The 19,973-nt window shown below is 31.7% G+C and overlaps 1 protein-coding gene across 6 annotated transcripts in view; it reads left to right on the top strand.

Moving 5' to 3' along the window:
- Window positions 1-19,973, top strand: part of OXR1 (oxidation resistance 1) — a 446,853-nt gene that overhangs the window by 365,953 nt on the left and 60,927 nt on the right. For all 6 annotated transcript variants that reach the window (XM_082601053.1, XM_082601051.1, XM_082601055.1 and 3 more), the window contains 4 exons: window positions 3,322-3,404; window positions 8,092-8,199; window positions 9,835-9,948; window positions 17,215-17,367. In XM_082601053.1, the coding sequence (XP_082457179.1) occupies window positions 3,322-3,404; window positions 8,092-8,199; window positions 9,835-9,948; window positions 17,215-17,367 (458 nt within the window). The remainder of the gene's footprint in view (window positions 1-3,321; window positions 3,405-8,091; window positions 8,200-9,834; window positions 9,949-17,214; window positions 17,368-19,973) is intronic.

Below are 19,973 nucleotides of genomic sequence, written 5' to 3'. Positions count from 1 at the left end.
AACACTACAGTACAGAATACACGTTCTTTTCAAGCACGTATGGAGCATTTACTAAATTTATATGTGATTATAGAGCAAGTTGCAACGAATTTTATAGGTTTTAACTATTTAAGAGTGTTTTTTTCACCACAGTACAATTAAGCTAGAAATCAGTAACCAAAATATAGAAATTTTAAATTGTCATAGATTGGCAAATTAAGCAATATTCTCTAAATAGCAAAAGAAGAAATAGGGTAAAAGCCATAAAATATTTTGGATGGAATTATTAAAATACAGTGTATCAAAACTTGGATGCAGTCTAGATGGGAGTTTCTTGTTTTAGATTACATATATTAAGTTTTTGCTTCTGGTAATGATGGAGTAAAATCTAACTCCCTGCTCTTTCCACTATACCAGATAATTATATCTCAGGGAAAGTCATATATATTCATTTATTTATCAGATATTTATTGAACACCTACTATATGTCATGCTTACTACTGTATTAGGTGCTGGGTATATAGCATTGTTTTTCAGCCTCAGCAGTGCTGACATTGTGACATTGTTATTTTGGGGGGGGGGGGCTGTTGTGTTCATTGTTTAGCACACAATGTTTAGCAGTATCCACAGCCTATACCCATTAGATGCCAGTAATACTCCTTCATTTTGATAACCAAAATTGTGCCTTGGTTTTCTCAGTTGTAAAATGGGGATAATAATGGTACCCACTTTATAAGGTTGATTAATTAGGTAAGACAATAAGTAAATATAAAGTCCTTAGAACAGTGCCTGGAATATGCTAGGCACTTGGTAAATGTTAACTATTATTTTGATTGTCAAATATCTATGCATTTCTAAACTGTAATAATTTTTGTAAAGAAGAAAAATAGGACCTCTCCTTTCCATACTCCCAATCTAGATTCATGTTTACTGGCAACTGTCTTTAAAAGGGTATTATAAAGTTACCATGTAAGAGAGGGTATTATAAGGTTACCAAGTAAGAGACGGGACTAGGTAACAGCTGTGATCACTTTCAACTCTCAAGTATTGTGATTATATTGTCATATTGATAGAAAAGAATGATCAGAGTATTTCATTGTACTCTGGTACTTATATTTGTGAATACATGTTTTAATATTGGTTATTAAAATAATTTTAGAACTATTTTTATAATAAATATTATTACAATATATTTTACAATTTTAAATTATTAAAGTAAATACTTTCAATTTGTTTGAAACTTTAAACTGCAGAAAACTGGTATGTTAGTTTTTTTGCTCTGAACTGCACTCCATGGCGAACTTTTGAAAATGGTAGTGCAGTTGCAAACTTAATTGTGATTAAATGTTTAATGAACTCTTTAACGGATTGAAAAACTACTGTTAGACAAATAAGTATAGACTAATGTTTACGCCTGAAATCAATTAAGAAGGGGTATATATTACTAGTTAAAAGTAATCTGTAATTGTATTTTGCATTGCTTTTAAATTGCAAAATGAGGAAAGTGTTTTTGGCTCCTGCTGTTTATGAAATAGCAGAAATAAATTAATTTTTAAAATTTATTTAAAAGTAGTTTTAATGTTTTATCACAAAAAATCAAATTCACATATATGCTGTTCATTGGAGAAAATATTAGAATATAGTGATAAGCAAAAATATTGTCTTTCACTAAGAATTGTACCATTTTGCATTCTCACCATACCTTTAGAAAAATGCCTCTTTTTCTGCAGCCAGACGGTATATATATATTTTTTTCCTTTGTCCACTTTTCTTTAAAAAAAAAAATGGCTATAAGAATTGTGGCAGTTCTAGGTACAGTTCAAGTTGTAGCTTCAAAATTAGTTCATTCAAGTGTGATGCTTACCTTGTGTCAGGCTCTTTGTTAGGCACTGAGAAGTCGTTGTAAACAAAGCAAGCACGGTGTTTTATAGGTTACAGTTTAGTGGGAGAGATTTAAAAAGAAACTTTAAACTGTGCCAGATGCTGTGAAGGAGACAAAGATGCTCTGTGACTAATAACAGAGATCTGGCTTAGCCTGGGTGATCAGGAAGGTTTTAGGACAGCCTTTTTAAATATTGCAGAGCTAACTGACTTCTTTCGGATTCAGACTTGATTATTAATACTATTTTTGTTATTGTTAATGCTTCATTAGAACCGTTCACCCAACTGAGCTAATTAGATATATATAAGCAAACTCTAGTATGGTCAAAATGTCAATTAAGATTGGATAGGTGGGGCTTCCCTGGTGGCGCAGTGGTTGAGAGTCCACCTGCCGATGCAGGGGACACGGGTTCGTGCCCCGGTCCGGGAAGATCCCACATCCCGCAGAGCGGCTGGGCCCGTGAGCCATGGCTGCTGAGCCTGAGTGTCCGGAGCCTGTGCTCCGCAACGGGCGAGACCACAGCAGTGAGAGGCCCGCGTACTGCAAAAAATACATATATATATATATTGGATAGGTGGAGAACAATGAACTAGATATTTTCTAGATTCTTTAGGCTTAGGTAGAACTAATTTTTCTTTGAAAATTACTGTTTTAATCTTATAAAAATTGAGTGTGAGTATAGCATTTTGCTATGTTTACTATCTTACTCAGTTTTGAGTTTTTTATTAGTTTTTTAGAGATTGATTTTATTTAAAATTGTTTAGATAGGAGTGGTATTTTATCAGTTCAGTGCAATCTGTTACATGAAGTATAGATGAGAAGATTAACATTAGTGCAAAATTTAAACTAAAACAGATACCATAAACTTGGTGGTAATGATGTGTTCAAGTGAAATGTCTTGATAAGCAAGTGAAAAATAGTTGGCACTCTATCTGAAATGAAGTGCATAAAAGTATGTTTGTATATGAAAGAGTATCTTAATCTACTTCATGGTATATGTAAGGAATTCAGTAATTTAATACAATTCCATAGAGACGACTCTGCTTTTACTATGATTGTAGAAGTAGAGACACTGTGAAGATTAATGTTACATATTTCAGACTTGGTTTGGTTAAAATCTTCAAATATAGTTTTATTATAATCAGGTTAGATGTGTTGAAAGATATGGCCCTTAATTTACTTTTTAATACCTTCCTTTCAGCTGACAGTTACTTAGGTTTTGAATTGACTTCCAGTTACTAATAGTGTTTCATACTGGTCAGTTCGTAAAGCAAGCAGGAAGGAAGTACATTTACTTATTTTGATACTCGGTTGTGTTTTAGAGTAGAGAATCCTAAGTAGCAAGCTGTATTACTGGTGAATCCAGTAGATACCTGCCCAGTGAGCTCTATTTAGCAGTCCTTGACATTACTGTGAAAGGAAAATTAATTTAATAGGGTTTTGCATCATTTTTTTTTCAGACACTGGCCAAAAGAAGACCCTAGACAAGAAAGATGGGAGAAGAATGTCTTTTCAGAAACCCAAAGGGACTACTGAATATACTGTAAGTTATTTGTTTTGAAAAAGCTGATTTCTCTTTGTGATAGTCTTATTTGAGACATTCTTTGCTTATGCTGTAAGTAAGACAATGATTCCTAATTGCCTTATTTTAAAAATCTGTACACTACTTTCGATAACTGTTTTACTAATAATAATGATACTTCAGTTCTTAACTGTATTTTAGGATTTTTTTTTCCTTAAAGAAAAATGTTATTAAGTGTGATATAAACATAATTATTCTAGCAAATTTAACAAAATGATAATTTACTTGGAGTTAAAGTTCCTGTGGTACAATAATTTTTTATTAGGTTAGACTTTTAGGGAAATATTTACTTTTTTAGAAATGTGATCTTCATTATATTCCCAGCAGTGCTAACGATAATGAAAATGGCAGATAGAATACAGAAAAAACAAGTTGATATTAATTTTCCAGAATAACCTCTCACATTAGATTATTTGCACTGATTTATGGCTAAGTTTCTATGTTCTTGAAATGACCCTCAAATTTCCTTGCATTCAGCTTTCTGGTTACTATGGAAAACTGAAGTGAGATATGTACTTTAGTCTGTGATGTGCTGCTTCTTTGATTGAATGTAAATGTTGTTAGATAATTTTAACATGTTAAAAATCTGTTACTTTAACTGAGCTTAATTTGTGTTATTTTATGTTTTTCTAATATGTTATTGTAACTGTATTAAGAAGAAAATATCAAGTTGAAACAATTTATACATTTTTGTCATCATGAAGTCTTCCAATCTTGGTTTGAGTCTTGATTATTTTTCATAAATTCTAAAAATTGAACAAATTATCAAAACCTTGAGTTATACTTTATTTTCATATACTGTATAATTGACAGTTTGAGATTTTAAGTATTTTAAAAAGGTTTGAAACCAGATAATTTAAGGTAGAATTATATTTACTACTATCAAAAGAATCTCCTCTTAAACATATAAACTTGAGTGTGCTTGTACCTTCTCTGCATGATTGAGAAATTGAGAATATAAATTCAGACAGTAAAATATTGAGTAATGTAGTTTGATGTATTCATTAGTGTTTATTAAGACATAAGAATGTAGGCATGAGGCATAAGATGTTATCTACATATGTAATCCTGTGGTTTTGAAGAATTACAAAAGTTTAGTTGGTTTTGAATTCAGGAGTTTACCAATTTTTTTCTTGTAATTCAATAAAACTTGTGTTATCGGTAGCAAATTTAAATTTAAATTAAGAACCATTATTTTGGGCAAAGGTTAATTGAAACTTGGCTATTTGTATCCTTGGGTTCTGCATCAACGGATTCAGCCAACCATGGATGGAAATATTTGGGGAAAAAAAATTCCAGAAAGTTCTGAAAAGCAAAACTTGAATTTCCCTTACTGGCCACTATTTGCATACATTATATTAGGTATTATAAGTAATCTAGAGATGATTTAATGTATATGGAGGATGTGTGTAGGTTATATGCAAATAACTATGCCATTTTATATAAGGGACTTAAGCACCCATGGATTTTGATATCTGTGGGGATCCTGGAACAAATCCCCTGGGATACTGAGGAATTACTATATATTTTTTCTTATGTTAATAAATGACCTTTGGGAAATAATCAGTTACTGATAAGAAAAGTTATAAAACATCCTTTAGGAGATCTTTGTTTTCATTTTTTATCCCTTTGTTTATTCCCGATGCCATATCCTAAAGAAAGAAACAGATGTGTTTCTAAAACTAAGATATTACTGTCTTCTATTCTTATTATAATTTGTAAGATCTTCATATAATATCTTTATATAAGGTACATAACATGATTTTTATATTTGGGAAAAATATATTTTTCTATATTTCTTTTGAAATCTTTTAATATCACAGTGTACTCTCAACATTTACTTATTCTAAAATATTTATGGTTTAGCTTAAATGTATTTCCAGACCACCTAAATATAGTATAAATTAGTCATTGTACCTTAGATAGCTTTAAAGTTAAAATCATACATATATATTACATATGTGTTTATATATGCACATACACGCCTAGTTTTTAACTATAAAATTACTTTCAGGAGGGTCAAGTAGACCTTGAAAATGCTATACATAACCATTTTCTTCCTAGTTAATTTAATATCCCTGTACCATTCTACCGAAAGCCTTGTCCAAGGTCACTAATGATTTTCTAATTATCAAACCTGGTGGCTTTTTCTTTGTTGTTGCATAACACTTACTGTTCCTTCTTTCTGGTTTTACTTTCCTTCTCAATGTTCTTTAATGTATCTTTCAGTGAGGATCTGTGAATGGATAATCAGGCAGCGTCTGAAAGGTCTTCATTGCACCCTCATTCCTGGTAGTTGAGCTGCCTATAGATTATTAGGTTAACAGTTATTTTCTGTCAGCACTTTGTCAGTTATCTATTATCTTATGCCCTTCTGTTGCATTTTTATTTTTGTTCATTTCTAGGCAGTCTTCTTTTTTTAGATTGTTTTTTGAAGTTTACTTCTTGTCCTTACAGTTCTATAGTGCCACTGTGATAAGTCTAGATTCAGACAAATTTTTATCTTACTTATTCTGTTTCTTCACTCTAAGGAATCATGCCATTCATAAATTCTGGAAAATTATCAGCCATTATTTCTTTGATTATATACTGTCCTTTCTCAATTTATTCTTGAAACTAATTGTACTACATTTTGCTATCATTATGCTTCATTGCCCTGTTCTTGCTAACATTTCGACTGTATCTTACACCTCTTTCACTGGTTGTTCTGCTCTTGTTGATTCCAAATGTGAGTGGTTCCTTGTATCTTTTCACTTTCCCATTTACATTCTGCAACTTGGAGAGCTTAAGAACTTTACTGTATGAAGTAAGACCCAAACTTTTTTCTATTTCTGCCTTTCTAGATGCTTACATTTCCTACCACCACTTCATATGTAACAAATTATAGCAAACCTTTTACCAATTTTTTCTTCATCCTTGCCTAATGCTTTATTTTCTTGTTTCCATTTTCCTTCAATCTGTTGTTCATCCAGGTTGGAATTTTTGGATTTAGCATCAGTTGATCATTAATGTTTGCACCTCTGACGTAATACAACTACTGCTCTATTACAACCTCATTCAATCCATTCCTGTTTTCTCTTGAGTCTTATCTGAAAATCTTATACCTTTATCTCTTTCTTTACATTTGTATGACCTTAAAGATGATCTGCTGCTGTAGTATTACATTGGTTTTTCTGCATCCATTCTCTTGTGTCATTAATCATAGACCTGTAGCCACTAATCGAAGATGCCACTCGGCCTAACTTCCTTGCTTCATATTGGTGTTTTTATTGCTTTCATTACCACAACTGATAGGATCATTGTGAAGATGAAATGTGTGTTAATTAATATGAACTTTGTAAACTTCCAGATGTTTCTGCAAAGTAAAATTGGTTTATAGAGAGCTTTTACATACATTATCTCAATGAGGTAGGTGACATACCATCTCATTTTATAGATGAGAAAGTGTGCATGGAAGAAGAGAGCAGAGCTGGATTATTAGTCTGTGTCTTTGGCATCAATTTGATTTTACAAAACTATTAAAGAAAAAAATATATATTTATTGTTTGTTTGTTTTTTTACCCCCACATACATATCTACTTTTCCTGATTTTCGAAGTCTTTTACAGTCTAATTCAAAATGCCCTTTCAATCTCATCCTTTTTTGAGATTTGGCTCTACTTACCTCCCTAAAATCCTAAATTCATGAGTGTACCCTGGATGGTTTAGGAGGAAGAGACAGTATCCCACAAATGTGTTTTGTTCTTTTCTGTCTCCTGATATGTCAGTTCTGTTCTCTTCACTTTGAATGTTCTTCCCTTCTCTCTACTTCTCAAATTCCTGCCCCTTCTTCAAGATAGCTTTAAATCTTTTCCATAAAGTCTTTCTTGGACAATTTGGAGCAAATATGTTGCTCTGTCTGCTCAGAGCTTCTGTTGCATTTGCTGTTTCATTTAAATTGCTCTTTATCTTTTATATAACCTTTTTTGTCTTTCTTATTTTCTAACTAGATTGTAAATCCCTTATACACTAAAACCACTTCATTGGACTTTATCATTCTCTACAGAGATGCTTTATGTATAGAGAACTCTGAAGGAATACATTGATCAAATGACTTTTTCTTTCAGGATAATTGACAATTAAATCCCATGATTTAAGATTTCTATAAATATGATCATTAAAATATACTGATTCAAAAACATATTCCTCAGCTTTGGTTCAAATATATTTTCTAATTTATCTATTTAAATGGCAGATTATGTAAAGATCATTAGAAACAGCACTTTAAGTTTAAGTTTAATACAGGCATACTTTGCTAAAGTAAAATTAGCTTCTAGAAGTTACATATGTTTTACAAACTATATTTTAAAATCTTTGTAAAATAAAAATCACTTGTTTGTGTTTTGAAAATTATATTTTGTATTTTGAAATTGCTTGAAGTAGAGGCCCACATGTAATTGTGATGTATTATGATAAAGCATATACTCTGTATCATAATAGGTTGAGATCAGTTGCTAACAAACACAAAATTTGTCAAGTTATCCTATCTCTAAAGATGGAAATACCAGTTATTAGTCAAATGTAAAATTGGTCCATAGACATATTAATGATCATTAAACCTCATGGTTTAGTTTTTCTGTTTTAACAGATTTTCTTTTTCTCTTAAACAGGTTGAATCAAGGGATTCTTTGAATAGTATAGCCCTGAAATTTGATACAACGCCCAACGAACTTGTTCAGTTAAATAAGTTATTCTCCCGAGCAGTTGTTACTGGACAGGTATCTTTTTTTTAATGCATTGATGGTTAGAAGCAGCATCAGTTGTAAGACAAAAAGTATCCATTGCAATATAGTTAATTTAAGAAGAGTAATTTTATGCATACTCTGAACAAATCACATTGGTTCTAGAATAGAAAATTAAATGTCACTTATATCCATGTGAATTTTTCTTAATACATATTGAAAATAACTGTTGTCTTTTCAAATATAGTTTTAAAGAGCTTTAAAAAATATTCAAAGCAGTACATGTACCTGATAAAAAATTCAAAGTTTTTTAAAGGTAGTTTATCTCAGACTTACAGTTTCCTTTTCCAGAAGCAACCACAGTTACCAATATGTATCCCCTTCCAAAAATATTCTAGCCTTTCTTCTTTAAAAAAAAATAAATAACTTTGATTCTGGAAAAATGTTCTATTTAAGCATAACTCAATCTCAGACTTTTTCATGTATGTAAAGTATTGCACTCTATTAATATATAGGCATGCCTTGGAAATATTGTGGATTTGGTTCCAGACCACTGCAGTAAAGCAGATATCACAATAAAGCGAGTCATAGAATTATTTAGTTTCCTAGTGTGTATAAAAGTTATATTTACACTACACTGTAGTCTGCTAAGTGTGCAATAGCATTATGTCTAAAAAAAGTACATACCTTGGGCTTCCCTGGTGGCGCAGTAGTTGAGAGTCCACCTGCTGATGCAGGGGACACGGGTTCGTGCCCTGGTCCGGGAAGATCCCACACGCCGCAGAGCGGCTGGGCCCGTGAGCCATGGCCGCTGAGCCTGCGCGTCGGAGCCTGTGATCTGCAACGGGAGAGGCCACAACAGTAAGAGGCCCACGTACCGCAAAAAAAAAAAAAAAGAAAAAGTACATACCTTAATTTAAAAGTACTTTATTGCTAAAAAATGGTAACCATCATCTGAGCTTTCAGAGAGTCATAATCTTTTTGCAGCAGTCACTAATCACAGATCACCATAACAAATATAATAATAATGAAAAGTTTGAAATATTGGAAGAATCACCAAAATGTAACCCAGAGACAGGAAGTGAGCAAATGCAGTCGAAAAATGGCACTGATAGACTTGCTTGACACAGGGTTGCCACAATCTTTCAGTTTGTAAAAAACGCAGTATCTGCGAAGTCCAATAAGGTGACACAATAAAACAAGGTGTGCCTGTATTATGGTTTGACCAAGCACAGTAAGCTTTAGACTTTCTTTTTTGCTATTGTAAACATTGCTCTAGGAAACACTCTTGTTTGTTTCTCTTTTTCTTTATATGCACGTATATCTATGAAGTCAAATCCTAGAAGTAAAATGGTTCAGTTAAAGGATATGTGCATTTTAAGTTTTGCTGGCTGTTGACAAATTGTCCTTTAAGAGGAACACCCATAATTTATAAGAATTACTGTTTCCCTTCACTGTTGCCCACAGTCTGTGTTATCAAACTTATCTAAATTAAATCTTTTTAAAAATTTTGTTACAGTTATTTCAGTAATAAACATTCTTTTAATCTGAAGGTTTTAATTTTTAAAATTTATTTCTGAAGATCATTGTTAATGGTGCTTGCTTAGAGAATACCATCTGATGATTAATATTTTAGTTTGACTAAATCTTTATGTGAATATTTTCTTCCAGGTTTTATATGTTCCTGATCCTGAATATGTCTCCAGTGTTGAGAGCTCCCCGTCTCTAAGCCCCATAAGTCCTCTGTCACCAACATCATCTGAGGCTGAACTTGATAAGACCACTGTAAGTTTCCCTTCTTTTCAAAGCTATCAAGAAATGTCACGGTATTTGTATATATCATCATTTTTTTAATCCTACTTTGCCTATGGCTTGAATGAAATTTTACTTTTTTAGTTTGTTAATTAAATTTGTAAATCCCAGTTTTTAAAGTGAAACATTCTTAAATTGATCACTGTTGGTGGTAGTAGTAATCCAACGATATTCATCAGCCCTTTTGTAAATATCATATAATAATTTAACTAAGAAAAGAATTTTACTTAACAAACATGAGTGTATCATGATAGGAAGTCCATGTCCAATTTGACTTTTATTTGAGTTTCTGTGAATGTTTATATAATACTTAAAACTCTCGAGTTCATTTTTGGCACACTTTAAAAAAATAATTTATGGGGACTTCCCTGGCAGTCCAGTGGTTAAGGCTTCGCACTTCCACTGCAGGGGGCACGGGTTCGATCCCTGGTCGGGGAACTAAGATCCCACAGCCCACTGCCAAAGAAAAAAAAAAAGAAAAAAAATTATTATCTTAGTTGTTCTTTAGAATATTAATTCGGAGTAACTAATAGTATATTAATCTATTATTTTTTTATTATTTATTAATTTATCTAGCATTTTAAAGGAATAGATGTTCTATATGTTACATTTTACAAATGAATTCCAAGGAAAAAACTTTATTTAATACTTTTGATTAAAATCCCTCTGACAGGAATTATGTTTTTTTGTGCCTTTCCTGTGTAAAGTAATACTAATCATAATTTCCCATTTTCATAATGACCCAGTGATTATGTTTACATGTAAAAGGTTATTTCTCCATTAACTGGCTAGACTCCTGTGAGAGATTCTTCTGTGTTGCTATGCCGATTTTAGGAGACATCCTTTTCTCTGCCCTAATTTGCACTCAAAGTTTAGGATACCAAATGGCATACTGGTAACAAAACACAAATTATTAATGTTAATTTGCCTATAAATTATTAGGAATTATTAGTTCCTAAGCTCTAGTATTAGACTAGTTCCACTTCTCTCATGGAGTAAAGGACATGATATTATTAATAACTATTTGTTTCCTTGCCTAGGGACTTTTTTCTGTGTGTTTGTGGTGAGGGAGGGAGGGAGGGAGAAATGGGGTCTTTTTCAAATGTTTTATTTGTTGGCTATCTTATAAAAATGACAACTACTTTAGAATACAGCTACATGAAAGGAATATATTACATTTATTTTCATCATCGATGAAAATGGAAGTCAGTTTCTAATGATACTGGACCAAACGATTACTGGACCTTTTTGAACATGGCCATGCCATTTTCCCATGGGACTTAACAAAGAGATATATTCATAAGGGGCAATGACAAAGGAGAGCAGTGTAGCCTTCGGTTAATTTAGCTTGTGTTCCATACCCTAAAGCAAAATTGTGAAAAGCTAGACTACTTACCTGAATTAGGATTCCAACACGGATAGTCTGAGTCCAGAGCCCATGCTTTTTTACCAGCACTTTATAGCTAGAAATTGATAGCTCAGAAACTACTATTGATCAGTAAATAATTGGACCCAACCCAAAAAGATAAGTAATATTCAATCATTGTGAGTGTAGTAAAACCTGTCACTTTTGCACTATCATCATCTTGTAAAATTTTTTTAATTTAACATTCTTTTGTAAATATAAAAACCTTTTTTGTTTGTTTACCTCCTTTGATTTCTCCTCTCTGCATCTTAAATTTATTTATTATGCTAATGCCATTTTAGGCTAGAACTACTAGTGTGATATATTTAGGATGGAATTCAGAGGAAAAAAAATTTTAAATAAATAATATGGAAAAGTGAAATGGTTTTAAATACTTTTAAATTTCTGCTTATGTTACTATACTCCACTGAAAGATGGGCTAGCAGATAGTTGTATTCTCTTTAATATAAAACACTCTTTAGTATACTCTAATAAATCTAAATGATAATAAAAGTAGAGTACTTATAATGTGGTAAGAAAATATAATTTTGAAATTATATTTCATGGTAGTAAGAAAATATAATTTTGAAAAAAAATACTACTAAGAGATTCTATGGAAGGCCTAGAAGGTCTTACAGGAGAAAATATATAAAGCATTAATAGAGTTTAGGCACATTAAAAGCTTCTTTTTAAGCATAGGCAATTATTCTGCTACAGTTACTATTAACATTAAAAAATACTATGCATTTATTAATGAGGAAACTAAGGCATAGAGAGAATGAGTAATTTACACAAGGTCACATACTTAATGAGTGGTAGAGCTGAGATTTAAACCCTGACAGTCTACATCCAGGTTTTGTGTTATATTCTTAACCACTTTTTGAACTAATTGATGAAAGGGTAAGGATTAGCAGTACAGATTCTCTGTGACTGAGACATACAATCTAAAATTAAAATATATGTGTACCAAATTGTAGAAACTAGAAAGTTTGTAGTAAAGAGCTATGTGGAAGTAATGTAGCACATTTTTGCTTACCAAAGCAAAAATAAAAGTAAAGCAGATAATCGGAAGTATTGCTTAAAATGATTAAAAGGTGAACAAAAGCATTGCTTTTTTTTTTCTCAATATTTAAGATTCTCTGGACTTTTTAATATGTTGTTCTTCTGTTTATGTAACTTAAAAAAATATTATTTGCCTGTATTAATTTCCTAGGATTGCTGTAACAAAGGATTAAAAAATGGGTGGTTTAAATCAGAAACTTACCTCATAGTTCTGGAGGCTAGGTGTCTGGAATCAAGATGTTGGCAAGCACCTTGTGGGGGAGGATCCTTCCTTGCCTCTTCTAGCATCTGGTGTTGGCCCACAGTCCTTGTCATTCCTTGTCTTATTGGACAGATTACTCCAGTTTCTGCCTTTGTAGTCACATGGCTGTCTTCTTGTGTGTTTGTGTCTTCACATAGTGGTCTCCTCTTCAGATAAGGAAACCAATTAAATTGGATTAAGGGTCCACTCTACTCCTCCTGTGTGACTTCAGCTTAACTCACTTCATCTGTAAAAAGCTGATTTCCAAATAAGATCGCATTCTGAGGTGTAGGGGGTTAGGACTTCAGCATATCTTCTTGGGTGACACAGTGAAGTGTCATAACGTTGCCTTTTATAAAATTTCAAGAGAACCACATTGTTTAGTCAGGGAACTTTAGAAGATTTTCTAACTCTAGTCAAATAAGGTTTTTTTTAAAAAGACATTCAGTGACTATTCTCTGTACTTATAGATGAGAAAATATATAAAAGAGTGATGTTAATTTCTTACAGGGTTTTGGGGATCTTGAGAATATTTGTGAAATCTAATAAAATAAACCTCCCCCTATTTTAATCATACTAATCACATAATTCATTGACATCCTGAACTTATATACCTGAAAACAGACACTAAAGTAATAGCACACATGCAAGAAGTTAAAAAATTTTTAGTTAGAAATATCAGTATAGTTTGAAGAGATTAAATATAGCATATGCTTCAGAAATTGTTCTCACATGTGCCATCCTTAAACTAGTCACAAACATGCCTCTCCCCTCTTTCCCTTCTTCCTTACTTCCACCTCCTTCCTCTCTCTCTCTGTGTATATTATATATTTAAACTTACAATAAATTTAAAATCACTAAAATATATAATATATAAAATATATTTTATCTGATATATAATATATAAATTATAATTTTAAATTTCATGCTTTTAAACCTAAATTTTCATATGTAATTATATATACTTTATTATATAATAAACATAAGCTTATATATTACATATTATATTAAAATAAAGTTAAACAACTATAAATGCCGTATGTATAAATAACACATGAATTATATGTTACCTATATATCGTATAATATAATTTAGCTTTGGTGCTTTTAAACTTAAATACCAGCAGTTTATTAGGGAATTATAATTTTTTTAATATGTGCTTTTTAAATGATGGTGCTATAATTATACCTTAGTTTTACATTCTTAAAACAAAATTTTATATTTGAAATATGTGAAAATATAAAACTTCATAGTAGGACTTTGTATTTATATAGATTTTAGGAAAGCATTTCTTTATATAGAAGAAATTTCTATATTTGTAACATCACAAATAAATAGTTAAGTTACTGGGTGAGAGTTTTCTTCTAGATTCTGAAAGCAAGCATTGTTCTCATAATTAGAATTTAAAAATGGATCCTTCTTTGCTTTTTAACCTGGTTGCTAAAAAGCTGAGTGCCAGATCCAAAACTCCAAGTACAACACTTAAAATTGCATTTTATTTTTTCTTCACTCTGATATTTTTATTTTTTATTTGTATTGTATTTTATTCTGTATGTTTGTTTTAAGAGCGTCAAATTCTTAAGAAGTGGAGTTTAAATAAATTCTGAGAGTGATAGTTAAACATAACAATTTATAGGAAGTAAATGGTACCCATCATATTTATTGGATTGAGTGAAGAAACATAATATACATTGCTTTAAAAATAAACATTTTATTTTAGATTATATATTATATATGTTGTATGAAATAAATATAAATGTTGGTATTTCTGTGCCTGTATGGTTTTTCCTCCTCAAATTTTGTATGCCTTACCTACATGTTACCAGAGAACATTTCTATATATTTTCAATCACTAAAGAACAAAAACTCCATAAAGCCAAGGCAACATGGGAAAAGGAGAGTTTGGAGTTGCTAATTAGCTTACGGTAATGATTTATAATAATACTCTACAAATTATATAATATTTAATCATATTGTACAAAAAAGATGACCATAAGTCAACCTTTTTTGGGTCACTTGTCATAGCATTGCTTTCCTTTTGCACATTTGAACAATTGAGGTGACAATTGAGGCTTGGTAAATAAATATTTATAATCCTATGTTTTTAAGGACCTTTCCATCCCTAGTGGCTAAAACAAAATTGCACAAAGAAGCTTCAGAAAGCACTCAAATAAGCTTATTCAAATCACCTTATTAAGAAACAGAATCTGTAAATTCACAGAGATACAGAGATACTGATACTTTGGATCATGTACATGTATGTAAGGTCTGATTTCTCTGAACAACTTTGATCTTTTTTAAAGAAATACTCTTTTGTGCTATACTTTGAGCATTCATTAAGCTAATCTCATGTATTCTTTTTAATAGGATTACTTTGACAAGTTGAGATTGCTATTGATACTGAGTTGTAGAATTTGAGACTTTGAGGGAACCTCAGAGATCATGTTGTTCTATGAGGTATATGTTTAAGGAAAATATTTGACCCTGATAATGTACCCTGATACAGTTTCTGTGAGTAATATGGTTATTTAGTAGATACTGTTGTCACCTGATTTGGGAGTAACTGAACAGTCATAGACAAAATTTGTGTATTGCTTTGTGCCAGCTTGCAGGGGGCCCTCTGATGGCTCTGTATTGGCTTTTTTTTTTTCCCCTCTGCACGCAGTCATTTAGAAGAATGTTTGAAATGGAAAGCATATAGTAGTGCAGTTAAGCTCACTAGTTCATGTGTTGGCAACATGGGTTTTCATCTCAGCTTTATCTTACTCATTGGGCAAGTTACTGAATTTGGCCAAGCATACGTTTCCTTAAAAATTAAGGTAATAGTATATACCTTATGAGTGATTTGAAAATGAAATGGTCTTTATAATATACTTAAATATAAAGGTATTCATAAATGTCAATTAATATTATTATTAATGTTCCTTATTTAATTATCTGTGCTAAATGAATTTATATATGATATAAAACTCTTAGATACAGTAACTACCAGAGCCAACAGGATGAATGTAAAGTTATTAGTTTGCATCACAAAATGAAAAGATTGATAATGCTATAACAGTGTCATGCAGCTGTTAAAATATAATTCCATTTTAGGTTTTTTAAAAATATAATTATATCAAAGGTAGCTGTTTTGCAGTGTTCTGAACTGGTCTACCTTCAAAAAATGTCTGTTGAGTATCTGCCCAAGTGCTTGGGATTCAGCCCTATATTTTAGGAAGGGTATATGAAATTTAGAAAGGAAGTCGAAAAATTCTGTCCTATATAGGACAGTATTTAAGGAATTAGATCCATTTATTAGAGTAGAAAAAGTTATGTTAAAATTTGATAGTTCTTTTCAAGTATCTCAAAGTCTGTCAGACTGAAGAGGGAGCAGTCTTGTTTATTATTTCAAAAGGCCAAATCATAACTATTAGGTATTAATTACAAAGTGGCAGATTTTAGTTCAAAGCTCTGAAGAACCTTGCTACTATGAAAACTATAGGCATTGTACATTTACTTATAAGGTATGAAATGCCTCTGTGGAGGTATTTAAAACAAAGATTAAAAGGCATCTGTCTAACCTTCCTACATTTGTACAGAATATTGAACTTTGGGAAAACTATGAGAACTTGGATAGAAAAAATTTTAAGTGAAATCTAACATTTTTAAAGATTAAGAATATAAGCAGCAAACTATAGAAAAGCACCAGGGATACCTGTGACTTTGTCCCCAATAGAACTCACATATTTTCAAATCAATTTAGAGTTGTTGTAGATATCACAGAATGTTGTTTATGGCCATGTACTTCAAAATTATCGTTATGAGTCATCACTAATCTTGTTATTTAATGTATTAATAAAGAAGCATATATATCTATAAATAAATATATCTCTGATTAAAAAGTGTTTTGATAATTGTTTCAATATAATTGTTTTTCTTTGTAATTCTATATTTATTTTGAGTATTCAAAAAAAAACATTCTGAAAAGGAGGTCTGTAGGCTTCACTGTGGGAATGGTCCATGGCATCAAAAAAGTTAAGAACCTATGATCTAACTAATTAATACTTTGTAAAATGGTACTGATAAATTCTTTATAGCTTGAGATTTTAACAGGCTCTTCAATGAGTGGATTCTGCTGAATTCCTAGGTTTCACAGACAAGCACTCACCTTTTCTCTGCTCCCAGCACCTGAGGGATATATTAAATGATCAGGACCAGTGATTTGATTCAGGAGCAACTGAATGCGTATGTGTGTGTGTACATACACACACAAACACACACACACATATATTATAACCAGTATGTATATATTCCCATTAAAAAAATCATTGAAAATGTAAGTGTAAGCTGTATTAGAGGTCTTTATCAAATGTAAAAGAAGTGACATTCTTTCCCATATTTTTTTACATAAAAATGTTTTGAGCTGATCTACAGAATGTGATGAGAAGGAAAAACACTTACTGGGGAGAGCTATTCATTTGCATTTAAAAGTGTGCTTAGTTTTATTTGGTTCTCTGAAGTGTCTTTATCTTTTTCTTTTTTTTTAAAGAATCCTGATGTAGTCCACCCAAAAGAAGAAACTGTCTCATCTGCTTTTACTGGTATTCGACCTGCACGAGTTGTATCTTCAACTTCTGAGGAGGAAGAAGCATTTACTGAGAAATTTCTTAAAATTAATTGCAGATATATTACCAGTGGCAAGGTAATGGATAAAACTTTAGAAAAAACTTTTAATCATTTTTTATTTATTACTAAAATATGACAGTTTTGCATTTACATTTTTAGTCATCAGCATCAGCACATGATGATCAATTTAAAATAATCTTGTGAAATAGGCAGTCCTATTCCTTCTTCACAGGAAAAAAAAAAAAACTTTCAGAAAAGGTTAACGAGTCCAGGGTTTCTCTATCCTGGCTAGAATTCAAACCCAGTTTGAATCTGTGTTTTATCTACCACATGTTGCTGCTTTTCTAAAGCAGAGAACTTCTAGTCTGCAAAGGGAATTATAGTAAAGTACAATAGTGTTCAAAATAAACTCCAGGTGTTGCTAAGAAAGTAATTATAGTATGATACCCACTTGAGAAGTCACACGTGAGAACCAATTCTTTATAGTCATAATTCATAAATTATGGGTATTTGAAATAGGTGTTTAGTGCTATAAATTTCCCCCTATGTACTGTTTTAACTGAATCCACAGTCTTGATATGTTGTATTTTCATTTTCTTTCAGTTCATAATACTTTCTCTTTATTTCTTTTTTGGCCCATGGAATATTTAGAAGTTTCTTAGTTTCCAAATATTTGGTATTTTTCAAGATATCTTTCTGTTACTGATTTCTAATGTTTTTCCATGTGGTTAGAGAACATACTACTATTTGTAGGCTTAACGTTTATGGTGCATAATGTATTATATCTTGATACATGTTACATGTGCACTTGGAAAGAATGTGTATTCTGCTGTTGTTGGGAGAAATAGTTTATAAATGTCAATTAAACCAAGTTGAGTGTTACTATTGATTTTCTGTCTTTTTGTTCTATCAATTATTGACAGAAGGATGTTGAAATACCTCTATAATTGTGGTTTTGTCTACTTCCCCTTCTAGTTCTGTCAGTTTTTTTGTGTGTATTTTGAAACTCTGTGGTTAGGTATAAAAATGTTTTGGATTCTTATATTGTCTTGATGAATTGACTTGTTTAATTATGAATGACTATTCTTGGTAAAACTCTTTGCTATGAAATCTGCTTTGATGGATACAAATGTAGTCACTTAGCTTCTGTTCAGTTAGTGTTAACTTGATTTATCTCTTCCATTTTTTTACTTTTAGACTGTGTCTTATACTTAAAGTGGGTTTCCATAGTTTACATCAGAACTCACTCTTTGTGTCGTACATTCTATGGGTTTTGAGGAATGTATGATGACATGTATCCACCATTACAGTATCATGCAAAATAGTTTCATTGTCTCCCAAATCCTCTGTGCTGTCTGTTCATCCATCCCTTCCTCCGGACTCCTGGAAACTACTGATCTTTTTGCTGTCTCCATAGTTTTGCCTTTTACACAGTGTCATGCAGTTAGAATCATAAAGTATGATTGAATGATTTCAGAGTGGTTTCTTTCACTTAGCAGTATGCATTTAAGAGCCTTCCATATCTTTCATGGCTTGACAGCTCATTTGTTTTTTATCGCTGTGGATGTACAGTACAACAGTTTATCCATTCACCTACTGAAGGGCATCTTGGTTGCTTCCAAGTTTGGACACTTATGAAGATAGCTGCTATAGACATTAATATGCAGGTTTTGTATAAGTTTTTATTTCCTTTGGTTGAATACTAAGGCATGTGATGGTTAGGTCGTGTGGTAAGACTGTGTTTAGCTCTGTAAGAAACTACCAAACTGCCTTCCAAAAGTGGCTGTGTTATTTTCCATTCCTGCCAGCAGTCACTGAGAGTTGCTGTTTCTCCACATCCTCACCAGCATTCACCGTGGTCAGTGTTTTAGATTTTAGTTATGCTTATTGGTCTTTAGTGGTAACTCATTTAATTTACATTTCCCTAATGACTTATGATACTGAGCATCTTTTCATTTGCTTATTTGCTATTCATATAGCTTTAGCATTTTCTTTAATTTTTAAAGATATTTTCACAGGGCATAGAATTTTAGGTTGACAGGGTTTTCTTTTCCTTTCAGAACTTTAAAGATGTTTCTTTCAAATCTCTACTGTTTTCTGGCTTGCACTGTTTCTGAAGAGAAGTCTTCTATTATTTTTGTATTTGGTGTGCTGTATAAAATATATATTTTTCTTTGTTTGCATTTAAGATGATGTCTTTATCACTGATTTTGAGCAAGTTGATTATTTTTTTAAATTTTATTATTATTTTTTTACATATATATTCTTTTTACAATTCCTTTCCCATTTAGGTTATTACAGAATATTGAGCAGAGTTCCCTGTGGTATACAGTGTTGGTTATCTATTTTAAATATAGTACAGATCACTTCCAAACTCCCAGTCTATCCCTCCCTCCCCACCTTTCCCCCCTGGTAACTATAAGTTTGTTCTCTGTGTCTGTGAGTCTGTTCTGTTTTGTAAATAAGTTCATTTGTATCTTTTTTTTTTTTTAGATTCCGCATATAAGCAATATATATTTGTCTTTCTCTGTCTGACTGACTTCACTTAGTATGATAATCTCCAGGTCCATCCGTGTTGCTGCAGATGGCATTATTTCATTCTTTTTAATGGCTGAGTAATATTCCATTGTATATGAGTACCACATCTTCTTTATCCATTCATCTGTTGATGCACATTTAGGT

This window comes from Mesoplodon mirus, assembly GCF_964341445.2.
Source record: "Mesoplodon mirus genome assembly, chromosome: 16".
Classification (NCBI taxonomy): domain Eukaryota; kingdom Metazoa; phylum Chordata; class Mammalia; order Artiodactyla; family Ziphiidae; genus Mesoplodon; species Mesoplodon mirus.
Note: the sequence above shows the minus strand (reverse complement) of the source record. Positions and strands in the feature narration are given on the sequence as shown.